General features: G+C 31.2%; 1 protein-coding gene across 2 annotated transcripts in view; it reads left to right on the forward strand.

Moving 5' to 3' along the window:
* The window catches only part of LOC115880568 (S-adenosylmethionine synthase), a 50,633-nt gene that overhangs the window by 18,848 nt on the left and 16,504 nt on the right, over positions 1 to 15,281 (forward strand). The window contains exons 2-5 of one of the 2 annotated variants that reach the window (XM_030897803.1): positions 17 to 377; positions 811 to 888; positions 7,076 to 7,198; positions 9,787 to 9,899. In XM_030897803.1, the coding sequence (XP_030753663.1) occupies positions 269 to 377; positions 811 to 888; positions 7,076 to 7,198; positions 9,787 to 9,899 (423 nt within the window). In that variant the 5' untranslated portion in view covers positions 17 to 268. The remainder of the gene's footprint in view (positions 1 to 16; positions 378 to 810; positions 889 to 7,075; positions 7,199 to 9,786; positions 9,900 to 15,281) is intronic. The other variant, XM_030897801.1, reaches the window with a different exon arrangement.

The raw sequence follows: 15,281 nt of genomic DNA on the forward strand, positions 1-15,281 counted from the left end.
ATTAAAACAATTTCAGGTGCTTCAGAAACCACGCGAGATCTTTCGACCGGCAGCGAGTCGGCGCCATAATCGAAATCGTCACGTGACATCCCAGAATTATAAAAGCAACCGTCGATATTCAATCTGCCTCTTTTCCCATACCGTAATCGTAGTGGTGAAAAGGTATACAATCTGAAAAATTTTCCGACACTTAAGTAATTTAAACTCACGTGTGTGACACTAAGGAACCATAGAATTCGGAAGAAAATCAACGTATTCAGAAGACAAGATGCCTGACACTGTTACGAACGGATACACGAACGGCCACATGCCTTACGACATGGAAGATGGATCTAATTTTCTTTTCACATCTGAATCGGTAGGAGAGGGCCATCCAGGTAGGACATTACCTTTATTTTTTTTCTCGACAACAAACCATAATGTTCATTCCCGTTAATGAGTTCCAACATGCTTTAGAACTAAATTTATTTATATAACTGCAGCTATAAATATTGTTGGTTGTATTTCGCAATATGAGGCAGGAGGCACTAACTTCGGTATTACATTATTAATTGCACGTGCTACTGAACGTTTAGTATTTCTTTCAAGTTTTCTACGTAGTTTTATGCATGTTTTATGTACCTAAATACTTTAAAGAATTTTTGACGCCTGTCAGAAAATAAACAAACAAATATCAGCAAATATGTAATAAAAGAATGTTTCTTCAATGTTCTTTCAGAATATTAATATTTTGCCTACTAGCTTCTAAAGCTTATTAAAATATTTATATTTTACATTATACTATTTAAAAATCATTTTATGTTTTTTTAGATAAAATGTGTGACCAAATAAGTGACGCTGTTCTAGACGCTCATTTGCAACAAGATCCAGACGCCAAAGTTGCCTGTGGTAAGTGTTAAAATCGATAAGAACAATATCGCCGCTAATATACATAGAATACAAGAGCAGAGTTCTCAGAAAATATAAATTAGACCACAATATCAAGTAACATTCAACACACTTTGGAGTGAACTGAAAATGAGTAAGGAATATTATCAGGTTCTTGATAAGGATTTGTTGCCATATTTCACCTACTAAGCATGTTATATTTTTTTCATATAATTTAGTTTTCAGTGAAATAAAATACCTTAATTCATACTAAGTACTTTAATTTTATTGGGTGCATTTCACCAGAGTACCTAGACTGATTTGGAATTCTATGTACTCTGATTTTACTGTCATTGTAGAAAAAATAGTATATTTTTTTATATTTATATATACCGTGTGGCGTCTCGAAATTGGCTCACCCCTACAATTTTTTTTATTTTTTCAGATAAAAAACGAGATTTGGTTTATTAGTATATGACACAAATTAGGATTGATTCAAGTATTCAATTGTTTTTGGTCACTTCCTGTTTCACCGGAAATGATTAAAACTTTTGATTTTTAAATGGCATCCTTGGTATATTTCTACTTTATTCAATAAAAAATAACACTCTGAGTAAAATGACATCATATGTCACCTTTTGACACTTTCACTTAAAAAAAATTGTATTTTAAATTTCAATCTACAGTATGGCCTCGTATTGTCTTCACAAGAGGAAAAACTTTTATTATTGACATTTTGAGAAAAATGCATTTTCATTTTTCATAAAAAAAATTTCTTCTAAAATAGTTAATCCCGTTAATTTTCTGAATTTCCATACCGTTTTAGAGAAATTTAAGAAAAACATGAAAATATGGTTGAATTTGGTAATATGCGTTTCTATGGTAATATGAGTTCGATTTAATTTTTTGATAGATTGTTATTATTAATTTTGATTAATGTCATATTCTTTGCTGTTGTTAAAGTTACAGGAAATTAAAGGAACAGGAAGTGACCAAAAACAATTGAATACATCTATTAATCGTAATTTATATCATATGCTAACATACCAAATCTCATTTTTTATCTGAAAAAAATAAAAAAGTTATAGAGGTGAGCCACTTTTGAGACGCATCCGGTATATTAATACAGTGACGCCAGTTGGTCGCTTGAACTGTTTTTAGGAAATGCAATTATTAATGAGTTGTTTACTGAAATGATATTGACACAGCACATCTTACTGATATACACTCGAGTATACATTTTCACTATTTACCTTTCATATTTATTTGTTGTTAACAATAAGTATAAACAATTTGAACAGAGCTAATGAGTTAAATATTCTTGATATAACTGAGAGGTCAGTAGCTTTTAAGTAATTACATTTTAATTTTTTTTGACTGTAAGTAATTGTAAATTGTCTATCCTATTTTCTATATTATTTACATAAAGGTCTTTTCGCTAAATTTGCATATGTAATATGTATGTACTATCTACTGTAAGGATATTAATATTGCATCATTTTATCTAAGTAGTCTGTAACTCTAGAACATGAAAATAAAAAATGATGACATTTTTTTTTCAATCAAATTATCATTAGAGTAAATAGTCGATATTGACTCTGAGAATTTCAGTCACTTTGAGCAACTTTGAGTGATTAAAAAGATGCATTTAAAGGAGTTATTTATAACGCTCGCGCGGATTATAACTGCTTTTCGCACCAGATTGCGATTTATAGTCAAGGACAGATATCTTCACCTGCATATTATATTTTTACTTTTTTGTGTTTAGTTTTAAAGGCTAGTTTTCATACATCCTAAAAGGTTTTCATGCATCAGAATATTTTTTATAAATGTATTGCTTAATTTTATGTGGGTAGCTGTCAGATTAATCTGATAACCAGGGTTGGGTAACTGCACGTAGGAAATTAATTTTCTACGTGTATGTAGAAAAGAGCGTAGAAAATGTCGAATATGTAAAATATTAAGTAGAAAATGTATAAAATCCGAGTAGCTGTTCAAAAAAGTTTTGTATATTTAAAGCTATTTTTTTCCTTTACAAATTTCCTCCTTTAAATTTTATAAGTGTTAAAACTGGAATTTGGGACGGTACTAACTACTCAAGATAAGAGACAGTAATCGATCAATTGAAGAGTCTTAGATTATTTTATTCTATTTAATCTGAAGACAGTAGAAAAAAGTCTGATTTTATAGTACAAATTTTGATTGTCCTTTTTTTCAAAAGAATCCTGGTTTTATAAACTATACCGGGTGCGTCTCAAAAGTGGCCCCCCTATAACTTTTTTATTTTTTCAGATAAAAAAAATGAGATTTGGTATGTTAGTATATGACATAAATTAGGATTGATTGACGTATTCAATTGTTTTTGGTCACTTCCTGTGTCACCGGAAATGACTACAACTTTTGCTTTTTAAAAGGCACCCTCTGTATTTTTTACTTTATTTCATAATGACACTCTGAATCGAATGACATATCATATGTCAACTTTTGACATATTCGCTCAAAAACAAATTGTATTTTAAATTTCAATCTACAGTGCCATGGCTGTGTTAAAAACACTAATTTTTAATCAAGGAGTCTTGGAAAAATAGATTTGATCGTCTAATGTCTTTATTGTCTTGTTCTGGCCAGTTAAAAAATGCCCAAATTGTATTTTTAATCATATCTCAATTTTTTCAAATGGAACGAGGGTGGCTCATTAGCATATTTGGAAGAAGCATTTTTTTACGAATAATTTGATACCACACACTTGGTATTTCGAGTCAAATTGTCGTTATGAACCGCAGGTTACAATTTCAAATAAATTATATTCGAAAACGTGAAAGTTGACATATGATATGTCATTCTATTCAGAGTGTAATTTTCTATCGAATAAAGTAAAAAAATACTGAGAGTGCCATTTAAAACTCAAAAGTTGTAATCATTTCCGGTGAAACTGGAAGTGACCGAAAACAATTGAATATGTCAATCAATCCTAATTTATGTCATATACCAACATACCAAATATCGTTGTTTTATCTGAAAAAATTAAAAAGTTATAGGGGTGAGCCACTTTTTACACGCACCCGGTATACATATAATGATAATTTTATTGTAGTTATTTTTGTCATTATGTTAGGTGTTATCACTTTTTTTGTTCTGTTTGAGTTTTACTATTGAGAAGTAGTTTTTTTTTTAAATCTAAAACACGAATCACAGCAAGTCACTGTTGGATCCCTCACTTTGGACAAACCATTTCTATTTCAAATAATATAAAAATTCATAGTTAATGTTTTGTTAACATATTATTATCCATTTCATAACTAATAAATAACAATTAGAGTTATTGTTATTAATTTATTTCTTGTACTAATCATTGTGTTAAAGTATTTAAATCAAATATAAACGCAAAAAATGGCTTTCAATGTACATAACTAATTTTCTACATATCGTCATGTAGAAAATTAATATTCTACATGTAAATATGTAAAATTTTCTACCCCACCCAACCCTGCCTATATTTCTATAATCGTTAAAACTTAAGTTATCTAACTTTTTACGAGTTCCGTGCGGCCATGTTTTTCGTGGAAAGCATCTGAAATTCGGATGCATAAAAACAGGGTAAATGGTAAATATTTATCAAACGTCATCAAGGAGATATACTTATGACAGTAATATTAAGAGGTCTATTTTTCAACAGTTAATTTCGGCTTAGAATTAGCAGACAAGGACTTTTCCTTTATAAGTTAAAATATTCAGGGTATTTGTCATTTAGTCTTATTGATCTTCTATTTTAGAAAATGATATAACAGACTTTACCAAGAAATATCAAATGAATTTCTTTAGTCCCAAATGTTTATTGACAGTATATCAATATTGATAATGCTTTACCTAGTACTATTCTGTAAACTTTGCTATACCGGGTGTTACATCGTCGGACGGGACATAGGAAATCCCATGTAAATTTTAATGGGGTCAATTATTGGCTTCCCTAATTATTTTAGAGAATAATTCTATTTAGATTTATTGAAGAGCACTAAAACCCACATTCAAAAGAATAACTTTAGATATTTTTGATTAGCTCGTTTACGAGTTATCGCCGATTTCTTTTTAAATATTTCTCCTTTCTTATGGCCCTGTATTTACTTATGAGCACCAGTCAAGGTAAAAGATAACTGTCAAATGAAGTTGTCATTTCAGAAATTTACCTATTTAGTGCTTTATTATTATTGAAAACTCATTCCTACATCGGAAATCTTAAAGATGTATTTATAAATACAAATTAATATGAATGAAAGTAAAATAAAGTAATCAATTACAAGGTTAATTATAGTAGTATTACAATATTCAATAACTTATTAATTTAGGTACTGTTAAATTGTTAGAACTTTAGAATTTAAGAAGATGTTCAAATATTCCTCCATCGACTGCTAGACAATAACCCAGGCGATCATAAAATTCTCTTCTTACATTCGCTAGTTGGTAAACTGAAATTCTATTGCATTCGGCAGAAATAGCATTTTTTTAACTCGTCTAGATTTGGGTATTTTTTATCCTTGTATATCCTGTTTTTTAAATGGCCCCAGAGAAAGAAATCATTTGGCGAAATATCAGGAGACCTTGCTGGCCAATTTACTGTAAATCATACAGTAAATTGGCCAATAACGTTTCCGTTAAAACTATTGTCTAAATATTCCCGAACAGTCAGGGTACTATGTGCCGGGCAGCCATCCATTTGGTACCAAACTTCCTGATTTTCCCTAGCGGCATCATGTAAAGCAGGTAAAATATGATTTTCGAGTAGTTAGTAATAATATTCTGCATTTAAATTTCGCGTAAGAAATAATGGCCCGATAATATTGTGTCCGAATATCCTTGTCCAAACATTTACTTTCTGTGGATATTGCGTCCTTGTTTCGACAAACCTGTGTTGGTTTTCTTTGTTCCAATATCGATAATTTTGAACATTGGGTTCATTATTTAAGGTAAATGTGCATTCGTCAGTGAAACATATGTTTTTTAAAAATTCCCTATCCGTGTTTGCTCTTTCCATCATATCAAAACAAAACGCCTGCCGCCGTATTTCGTCCCCATTTCGTAGCTCTTGGTGCTTTTCATGTTTGAAGGAATAGTATTTATGTCGTTTCAAAATTCGAAACGCTGTAGTGTGATCTATTCCTATTTCATCCTTAAGTTTCCTTGTGCTGATCTTTCCATCGTTCTCTTCCACGCACAATAAAACTTCCAAATCGGTATCATTTTTTGCATCTTCTCTTTGTTCCTGCCTTACTTCACATCTGCAGTTATTTATTAGGGTACCTTTGGTGTCAAATCTCTGGATATTCTTTGCGATTGTAGATTTTCCAGGTATCGGTCTATTCGGATACAGAGCAGCAAACATGTCCGACACCTTTTGATAACTATTTCCTTGATAATACCATTTAATCATCAATACTTTTTCTTCGGTGGTGTAATTTATGGCTAATATTTTCGATGTAGGTATGAGTTTTTAATAATAATAATAAAGCACTAAATAGATAAATTTCTGAAATGACAACTTCATTTGACAGTTATCTTTTACCTTGACTGGTGCTCATAAGTAAATACACGGCCATAAGAAAGGAGAAAGATTTAAAAAGAAATCGGCGATAACTCGTAAACGAGCTAATCAAAAATACCTAAAGTTATTCTTTTGAATGTGGGTTTTGGTGCTCTTCAATAAACCTAAATAGAATTATTCTCTAAAACAATTAGGGAAGCCATCAATAATTGACACCATTAAAATTTACATGGGATTTCCCATGTCCCGTCCGACGATGCAACACCCGGTATAATACATATTAAGTAAATATACTGTCTGTTCATAACAGAAAATAAAGATTTATTTTTTCTATCTGGTATAATAATCACATTTGTCTAATTTACTTATCATACTTTTGAACTGCTCTATTGATTTTAATGATTTTTTTACCAAAAGTCATACAATTTAAATACAATATTAGTCTGTTATACATTGTTATACATTTTTGATTGAATGATGATTGAGATATAGTGTCCAACAAAAGAAGGTATGATAGTTATTTGTCTTTTTAATTGAATTTGACAGTCTGTCTTTTTAATTGAATTTCAATTCAAAAGTGGATTGTATTAATATCGACATCTCTCCCTCTCTCTAAATAGTATGGTCCTGTCCCCTATTAAATTTTTAAAACAAGTATTTCTTTTTTTACAGAAACTGTTACCAAAACTGGCATGATTCTACTCTGCGGTGAAATTACATCAAAAGCTAACGTAGATTATCAAAAAGTTGTAAGAGAAACAGTTAAACATATTGGATATGATGACTCTTCAAAAGGTAAAAATTAGAAAATAATTTTTAGCCGTTCATATAAGTATTTCTCAGTAATAACTTTTTCAGTAGTCAGTAGTGACACGTACTATAAATAGTGTATCAATTTTATGTAGTGTACTTGTATTGCAATTTAGAACTTGCTTATTTAATCTTGCTTTATACTTCTCTTTGCGCTAGTCTTCAATATTTTCTGGTATAGTTCTAATTTTAAATCGATTGCGCTAATTAGATGAAAAGAGTTATTCTAACTTCTTTCCATACTCATTTTTAGCTACAATCTAAAAAACCAGTATCTTGTAGATAACTCATCACTAGTACATGCAATAGGTTGCCTACCCTCTGTACAGAGCACGGCATTATAAATCTTTTATCATATCCTATACAGGGTGTCAAAAAAATAGTGTATTTACCTTTAGTGGATGATTCTACAGATAAAAATAAAACAAAAAGTTCCTATAAACAAATGGCCTAAAATGCTTCCCGAAGAAGTTACAATCGCAATGTTGAATAAAAATAATATATCTTGATTATTTTTAAGAACATTGGTAAACCGTTTTTCATGAAATTTGGTACTCTTATGGAAAATTCCTAAAGAAAACTTACTAAGAAAAGGTACTTTCCATTAGGGTAGAGAGTACTACTAGTGGTACTTCTTTTATCCTTATAGATACATAGTTCACTCATTGGGGATCAAAAAAGGGGCATGCTTGCAAAAATGTCTGGAAGTTTTGAAAAGGTTTTTTAGGCCCTTTACATGTTTATAGGTTTTGGGGTCCCTAACTAAAATCCATAAAATGCACGTTTCCAGACTTGCAGCCGGCGCCGCCATCTTGTCAATATGGCGCCCAAAATCGGTATTTTGTGAATATCTCGAAAATTTGAGGAGAGCAAAATTTCCTATAAAAAAGGTTTTATGAAAATTTTCGCTAGTCAACCGTTTAGGCACAAAATCCCTGGAAATTTTACAATTTTGCGTAAAATATGATATATTATGTACAGTCGATTTTCCGAAATCAAATGTCGATTAGGGTTCACTAAAACTAGTTTTAGTTAAGTTTCTTCAATTTTGTCATGAAACAGTGGCGTATCATTAATTCGCTCATTAATTTATGAATAATTAATTGTCGTGCTGGACAGCATTCATTGCGAACTTACCACCAGGTTCAGCATTGGTCTGGTTGTCCCAAAGATGCCGAAGAATGGGGTTGGAAGAAAACAAAAACAGACATTACTCCAGTCACAACGTTGAAAGATCCAGCTCCAAAATCCCTGTTGGCATTTTTATCCTGTAAATGCAAAACCAACCACTATGGTAGAGCCTGCGGATGCAGAAAAGCAGGATTAAAATGTTCAATTATTTGTGCATACTGCAATGGGAAATCCTGTGACAACGTCACTGTAGTGTCACTCGACGAATCCGATGAAGAGGAGTTGGACGTATTGAGAGACCACCCTGATGAGCCCAGCACAGCAGACACGATCGACTCTGACATCAATGGGGCAGATCCGTCGGGCTTGTGCAAATAAGTTTTTAATTTATCTAGTGGAGTAGGCCTCCGGGGAGACCACGTTAAAATAAACGCGCCATATACTTTACCTCTCGAGTGGTGTGGAAACAAGTACACATTTTCAATAATTAAAATTAATTATTCATAAATTAATGAGCGAATTAATAATACGCCACTGTTTATGACAAAATTGAACAAACTAAACTAAAACTAGTTTTAGTGAACCCTAATCGACATTTGATTTCGGAAAATCGACTATACATAATATATAATATTTTACGCAAAATTGTAAAATTTCCAGGGATTTTGTGCCTAAACGGTTGACTTTAGCGAAAAATTTTATAAAACCTTTTTTATAGGAATTATATTATATAATATAGGAAAATAAACGATTTTAGTATTAGTGAAATGATAAAATAAAAATAAAGAAATTTTAAATAAATTAATCTCCTGATCTTGCTAATACTAAAATCGATGCATCGGAACGCAAATATCTTAAAAACCCGTTCACCGTTTCGTTAGGTTAACTAAACGAAGAGTACCTTTTTTATATAAAAAAAAGTCCGAGCTTTAATTTTCATTTGTTGAAATTACTGTATCTATAAGGATAAAAGAACGACCACCAGTAGTACTCTCTACCCTAATGGAAGGAGTACCATTTCAGGGCTGTTACGGAATTTTACACTATCGTCATTCGCTTTGGAATTAAAATGTGCGTAAGAGTACCAAATTTCAAGAAAAACGGTTTAATCTTCTTCAATCTTCTTAAAAATTAAAAAAATATATTATCTTTATTTAACCTTTTGAGGGCTGTAACTTCTTCGGCAACTTTTTGTTTTATTTTTATCTGTAGAATCACCCACCGAAGTTAGATACACTATTTTTTTGACACCCTGTATATAGCATGTGTTAACTTTTTTTTTAATTTAAACCAATAAAAACTGGCAATAAGATCCAGTTCCATATAATTAGTAGGTAACAAAATTATTTAGTTTATTGTATAGTGTTTGGAGTAAAAATTGGCAAAATTAAATTAAATGCTTTTCTTTCCCCGTTCTGTTTTTTTCTTTGCGAAAAAAATAGGCTTAGACTACCGTACATTGAACCTGTTGGTAGCCCTCGAGGAACAGTCGCCGAATATCGCTCAGGGAGTTCACGTAGATAGGGATGATACGGACGTGGGTGCGGGCGACCAGGTACTTGTATAAACAAAAATCACAACAAAAACAACAGTTTTATAACTGTCAATAAATTTAGAAAAAGTCTAGCTTAGTCAAACTGTATTTTTGATGTTCGATAAAGCATAAAGAATATACAAATTCGTATGAGTCCTGTATTGTATCTAGCAAATTATAAAAATTGTAGTACCATAGAACTGTTTCTGGAACTTTAAAGGGAATGTAATTCAGTAATTATGCATCAAAACTAGAAAATGTTTTCTCTACTTAGCAAATGTTATTTTATATACAGGGTCCGGCAATAGTGCGTTGGGCATCTGTAGCTCCTAGAATAAAAAACTAAGTGCACACCTAAAGTATGTACGAGGATGTATTTCAGGAAAATATTTTAACTCCTATAGGGTGGCTCAAAAAAGTGAGTGAATCGAGATGATTTTTTTTTAAATGGTTTACCCTGTATATTATTGAATTTTTGGCTTTCTTTCAGATTACTTTACATAATCCTAAGATATGGATAATTATATTTCGATGGTTTCAGAGATATTAATAAATAAATAAAAATTATATATTTTCAGCCTTTCTTAAAAAGATATTAACACAGATTAGGTATCCTATAAGTATACAGATAAAAATCTTGTCCCTAATTCGTGGTACGAAAATTGTTTTTTATGACGATGTGTAAACGAGTCAAATTACCTGTGCGCAAAAATAAACTCGCGTAAAATAACAATAAACAGCGTAATAGAGAGATATCGCTAAACCGAATAGCGTGCATGGACGTTAATAAGGCCAGGTGTTATTTCCTTTACGTGAGGTGGTATTAACTCTTGATTTATAGTTATCGGATCGGAAAGAATTCTGATCGCGTCGCGTCCGCTATTTAAACTTAATCTAACTTTGAATTTAAAACTTTGAAATTGTTCTGTTTACTAGGTATTTTAAAACTAAAGGGCTAAAGTGCTTATTTCCAGTGCTTTATTGTTCAACGTCTGCCAATGGGTTTAGGGCATCCAGCAACAAATTCTCTTAGAAGGGCTAAGTCGTCATCTGCTGTAAACCTAAGACTCTTATTTATAGATTCTTTAGTATTGGAAGAGGTGGAATCCATATTTTGGGCCATATTTATTTAATTAAAACTAATCCCCCAGCTACTTAAATATCAAATTACCTAATAAAGCTAAAGCAATCATTCAAACATAACCTAAAATAAAAGATCTCGCGGGCCGGCTCCGGTTGTCAAACACCCGCACATGCGCTTGGTGTAATTGATCCGCAAATTACGTCAGGCGGTAACGTTATTAGCGGGTGTTGCGTTAAAAATTGACTCGCGCATATCGTAACCATGGTAAGGTACGCGTAAATACTGAATGACGCTATTCGGTTTTCCGATATCTCTCTAATAACTGTGCCGGTCAGGCGCTGTGCACAATTTTAGAGGCCATAACTGGGCGTGCTATGTGTGCAAACTAGTCACCTAACTAGTGCCCGATTCCGAAAATTGGAACCACGAAAAACAATAAAAAAAAAACAAAGATTATAATCTGTATAATCTGTGATATGAATAATACAAGAACTGTTCTAAAATCAAAACTATATTAGATATTTACTTTAGATGGCCTGTTCTTACTTTGCTATAAATAAGGAAATCGTAAATCATACAGGATGTTCAAAATTCTACAAGTTTTTCTTCGTTATTTTAAATTGAACACACTGTATATTATTTTTTCAATAGATAAAGAATTAAAAAATGAACATTTTTTGTATTTAGAGTATTTCAAATTTTTAACGGTTTCGCAGATATCCACGGTTTTATATTTCATATGGCATTTTCCACAGTAAATTTATATCAAAGCCACCCAATAATTTTTCTCTCGTATTTTACCGTTGAAAAAGCCATATGAAATAATACTGTTTGTATCTGCGAAACCATTAAAAAATTTAAAATACATTAAATACAAAAAATGTTCATTTTTTAACTTTCCAATTAGAAAATAATATACAGGGTGTTTTAAAAAAAGGAAGAAAAATTATTTTATATTTTAAAAAGTTTTTTTATATTTTAAAAAGTTTAGCGTAGAATTTTGAACGCCCTGTATAATTTACGATTACCATATTTATAGCAAAGTAAGTACAGACCATCTAAATTAAATATCTATAATAGTTTGATTTCAGGACATTTCCTGTATTTGTAATAATTTTTTTAAGAAAGGCTGAAAAATATACATATTTTATTTATTTATTAATATCTGTGAAACCATCGAAATATAATTACTCATATCTTAGGATTATGTAAAGTAATCTGAAAGGAAGCCAAAAATGCAATAATATACAGGGTGTTCCATTAAAAAAAATCATCCTGGTCCACTTACACTTTTTTGGGCCACCCTATAGAATTCGTAAGAGAAAATATTTTCTTGAATGAAATTGAAAAAAACAAATATTTTCTTGAATTAACGGATGTAATTCAAGAAACAATAAGGTTTGCACAAACAAAATTCTCAAGTTTTTTTATTCTAGGTGCTACAGATGCCCGACGCCTATTGCCGGATCCTGTGTAAATTTAAAGTATTATTTCAATAACATTTAAACATAACAAAGGACCCATATTGACTTCAATGACTTCTAAACTTATTTTTGCAATTCAATGGCATTCGGAAATGCACACAAATATAAATAATTTGACAGATATAGTGATTATCATATTTGTTTGGAAAATATCTGTGAAAATGCCATCAAGGTTTTAGTAACAATTGACAGTTATAGAACGATGTTTTTTGACCATGACCAAATTTGAAAAATCATTGGGAAGGCTACCAAATCATAACATAGTTTGAGCTTGTTCAATGTTGTGTGGGGTTCAAAAATTTACAAGAACTATTCCACACTATAGTGTTTTATTCCTGCTTTTTTTTTGGCTTGTTTGCATCTAGGAGTGTTGCTTTAAACGAATGCATAAAGGAGAACTCATTTGAACCAATTTAAATTGCATGTACCGAGCATATTTTTTCTTAGGTGGTATTTTACATCTGATGGAAAAAATTTGTTTTTTTGTAAAAGCTTAAAATATATATTTAGGGAAGGTAAATTATTCTTATCGTTAAGAATACTTTTTCACAGCCTCTTTTTGGACGTTCTTGATAATTTTTATACTGTTTTTAGATATCTATAAATATGTAGAAATATGTTTATATCCCAACAATCTGCGCTAAACTTTACTTATAATATTTTTCAAAACGTACATGTTATTGTCTAAGAGCTAGCAACATTTTCGAGAAAGTATTTTAACACGTCTTTTTGATATATCTTTTACTATGCGCTCTGGAACAGCATGCGGTCCGTCTGGCTGCCGATACCCGTTGCGTTCACTACTGCGCATCGGAAGAAGATCCTATATTTTTTTATTAATTTAGTCCTATAAATTCTAGTATTGAATATAAATCGAACATGTTTCCATAGCGCAGTAACTTTTCCGACCACGTACCGATGATTCAGAGTTCGAATCCGGGTCAGGGCAAAGACTTTTTTATTTTATTTTCGTTTATATTCTGATAGTAAAGTATTAAATAATTCTGGTAATTTAAAAAAAACAAATATTTAATACTTTACTTTCAGAATATAAACGAAAATAAAATAAAAAAGTCCTTGCCCTGACCCGGATTCGAACTCTGAATCATCGGTTCGTGGTCGGAAATTCTACGCATTGCGCTATGGAGACATGTTCGATTTATATTCAATACTAGAATTTAAAGGACTAATAAAAATTAAAGATCTTCTTTCAATGCGCAGTAGGGAACGCAACGTTTACCGGCAGCCAGACGGGTCGCATGTTGTTCCAAAGAGCATAGTAAAAGATATATCAAAGAGCCAGACGTCTTAAAATACTTTGACGTTGCTAGCTCTCGTACTATTATATCAAAAAATGTTCTCAGAATCTTTCATCTCAGAATTAATTATTTATTTAAAAGTTAAAAATACTCTTTAAACAACGGGATCAATAAGGGTAAGTAAATATATAAGAACAAATGAAATATTTAAACAATATTACATTGATAATTGAACAATGAAAAAAAAATAGTAATGAGTGTTCAATGATCGGATTATTTTTAACCCTTCTAATTTTTCCTTAAATGTGTTCCTTATTGTATCCCCTTTAATTACAAAAAAGACTCATTTATACAGACTGGTGCTAGCAAGACGACTTCAAGTTTTTTAGAATAAAGTGCCTGAAAAAGCCCACTATGTTGGAGCGAAACGTCGCATAAAAAAGTTTTCTATCTTTCAATTATAAAACTTCATACCCAAGAAAGAAAAAAAACTATATGGATATAAACTAATGGTTAAAGAAAAAAGAAAACAAACAAGAACGTTCAAAAATTAAAATTGTGCGTACTTACACTTATACAGTACTCTATTTTATTTATGATCGGCAATATACCGAGTGCGTCTCAAAAGTATAACTTTTTTTATTTTTTTAGATAAATAAACGAGATTTGGTATGTTAGTATATGAATTAAATTAGGATTGATTGGCGTATTCAATTGTTTTTGGTCACTTCCGGTTTCACCGGAAATGACTACAACTTTTGATTTTTAAATGGCACCCTCGGTATTTTTTTCCTTTATTCGATAGAAAATGACATTCTGAATAGAATCTGAATAATAAAAAAATACGGGGAGTGCCATTTAAAAATCAAAAGGTGTAGTCATTTCCGGTGAAACCGGAAATGACCGGAAACAATTGAATACGTCAATCAATCCTAATTTATGTCATATACTAACATATCAAATTTCGTTTTTTTAACTAAAAAATTAAAAAAGTTATAGGGGTTAGCCACTTTTGAGACTCACCCGGTAGGTCTATTTTTCATGTTCAATAATAAAAGAAATCGGTCAGTATATTAGGTATATTTTTATTCCAGTCTGGAATTACTAGTTCTGTATATTTTTCAGTCATTTTATTTCAAAAAATGAATAGATAATATTAATATTATATAATAGAAAAAAGAAATATATGGTAATAGCAAAACATTTTCCGATGCACGTCATCAATCATATCGAAATTGACACTAAAGCCTATAAACAAAAAAGTTTGGCAAAGATGTTTAAATTTGTTGTATAATTTAAGATAACGAGCAGCTCTCCATTTTATTTTACAGAGCAAATTATTGCAATAGTCTTTTCGGTTTGGAGTATAGATATACCCGACGATATGTTATATTAATATTACTGTTGATTGAAGAAATAAGAAGATGCGCAACCTTATGGGCGATTTTGTGGCACAAAACCTGTTCGAGAACAACCTGTTACCGTCAGCCTGTCCGAGAATTCGCAATTTAGTGTAGCTCTACGTCGCGTCGCTGCGCGCTGACAGCGCAGCGGATAAAGAATACCATCGTTCTGC

The sequence above is a fragment of the Sitophilus oryzae genome, unplaced genomic scaffold (genome assembly GCF_002938485.1).
Source record: "Sitophilus oryzae breed Bouriz unplaced genomic scaffold, Soryzae_2.0 scaffold_1637_pilon_pilon, whole genome shotgun sequence".
In the NCBI taxonomy this organism is placed as follows: Eukaryota; Metazoa; Arthropoda; class Insecta; order Coleoptera; family Curculionidae; genus Sitophilus; species Sitophilus oryzae.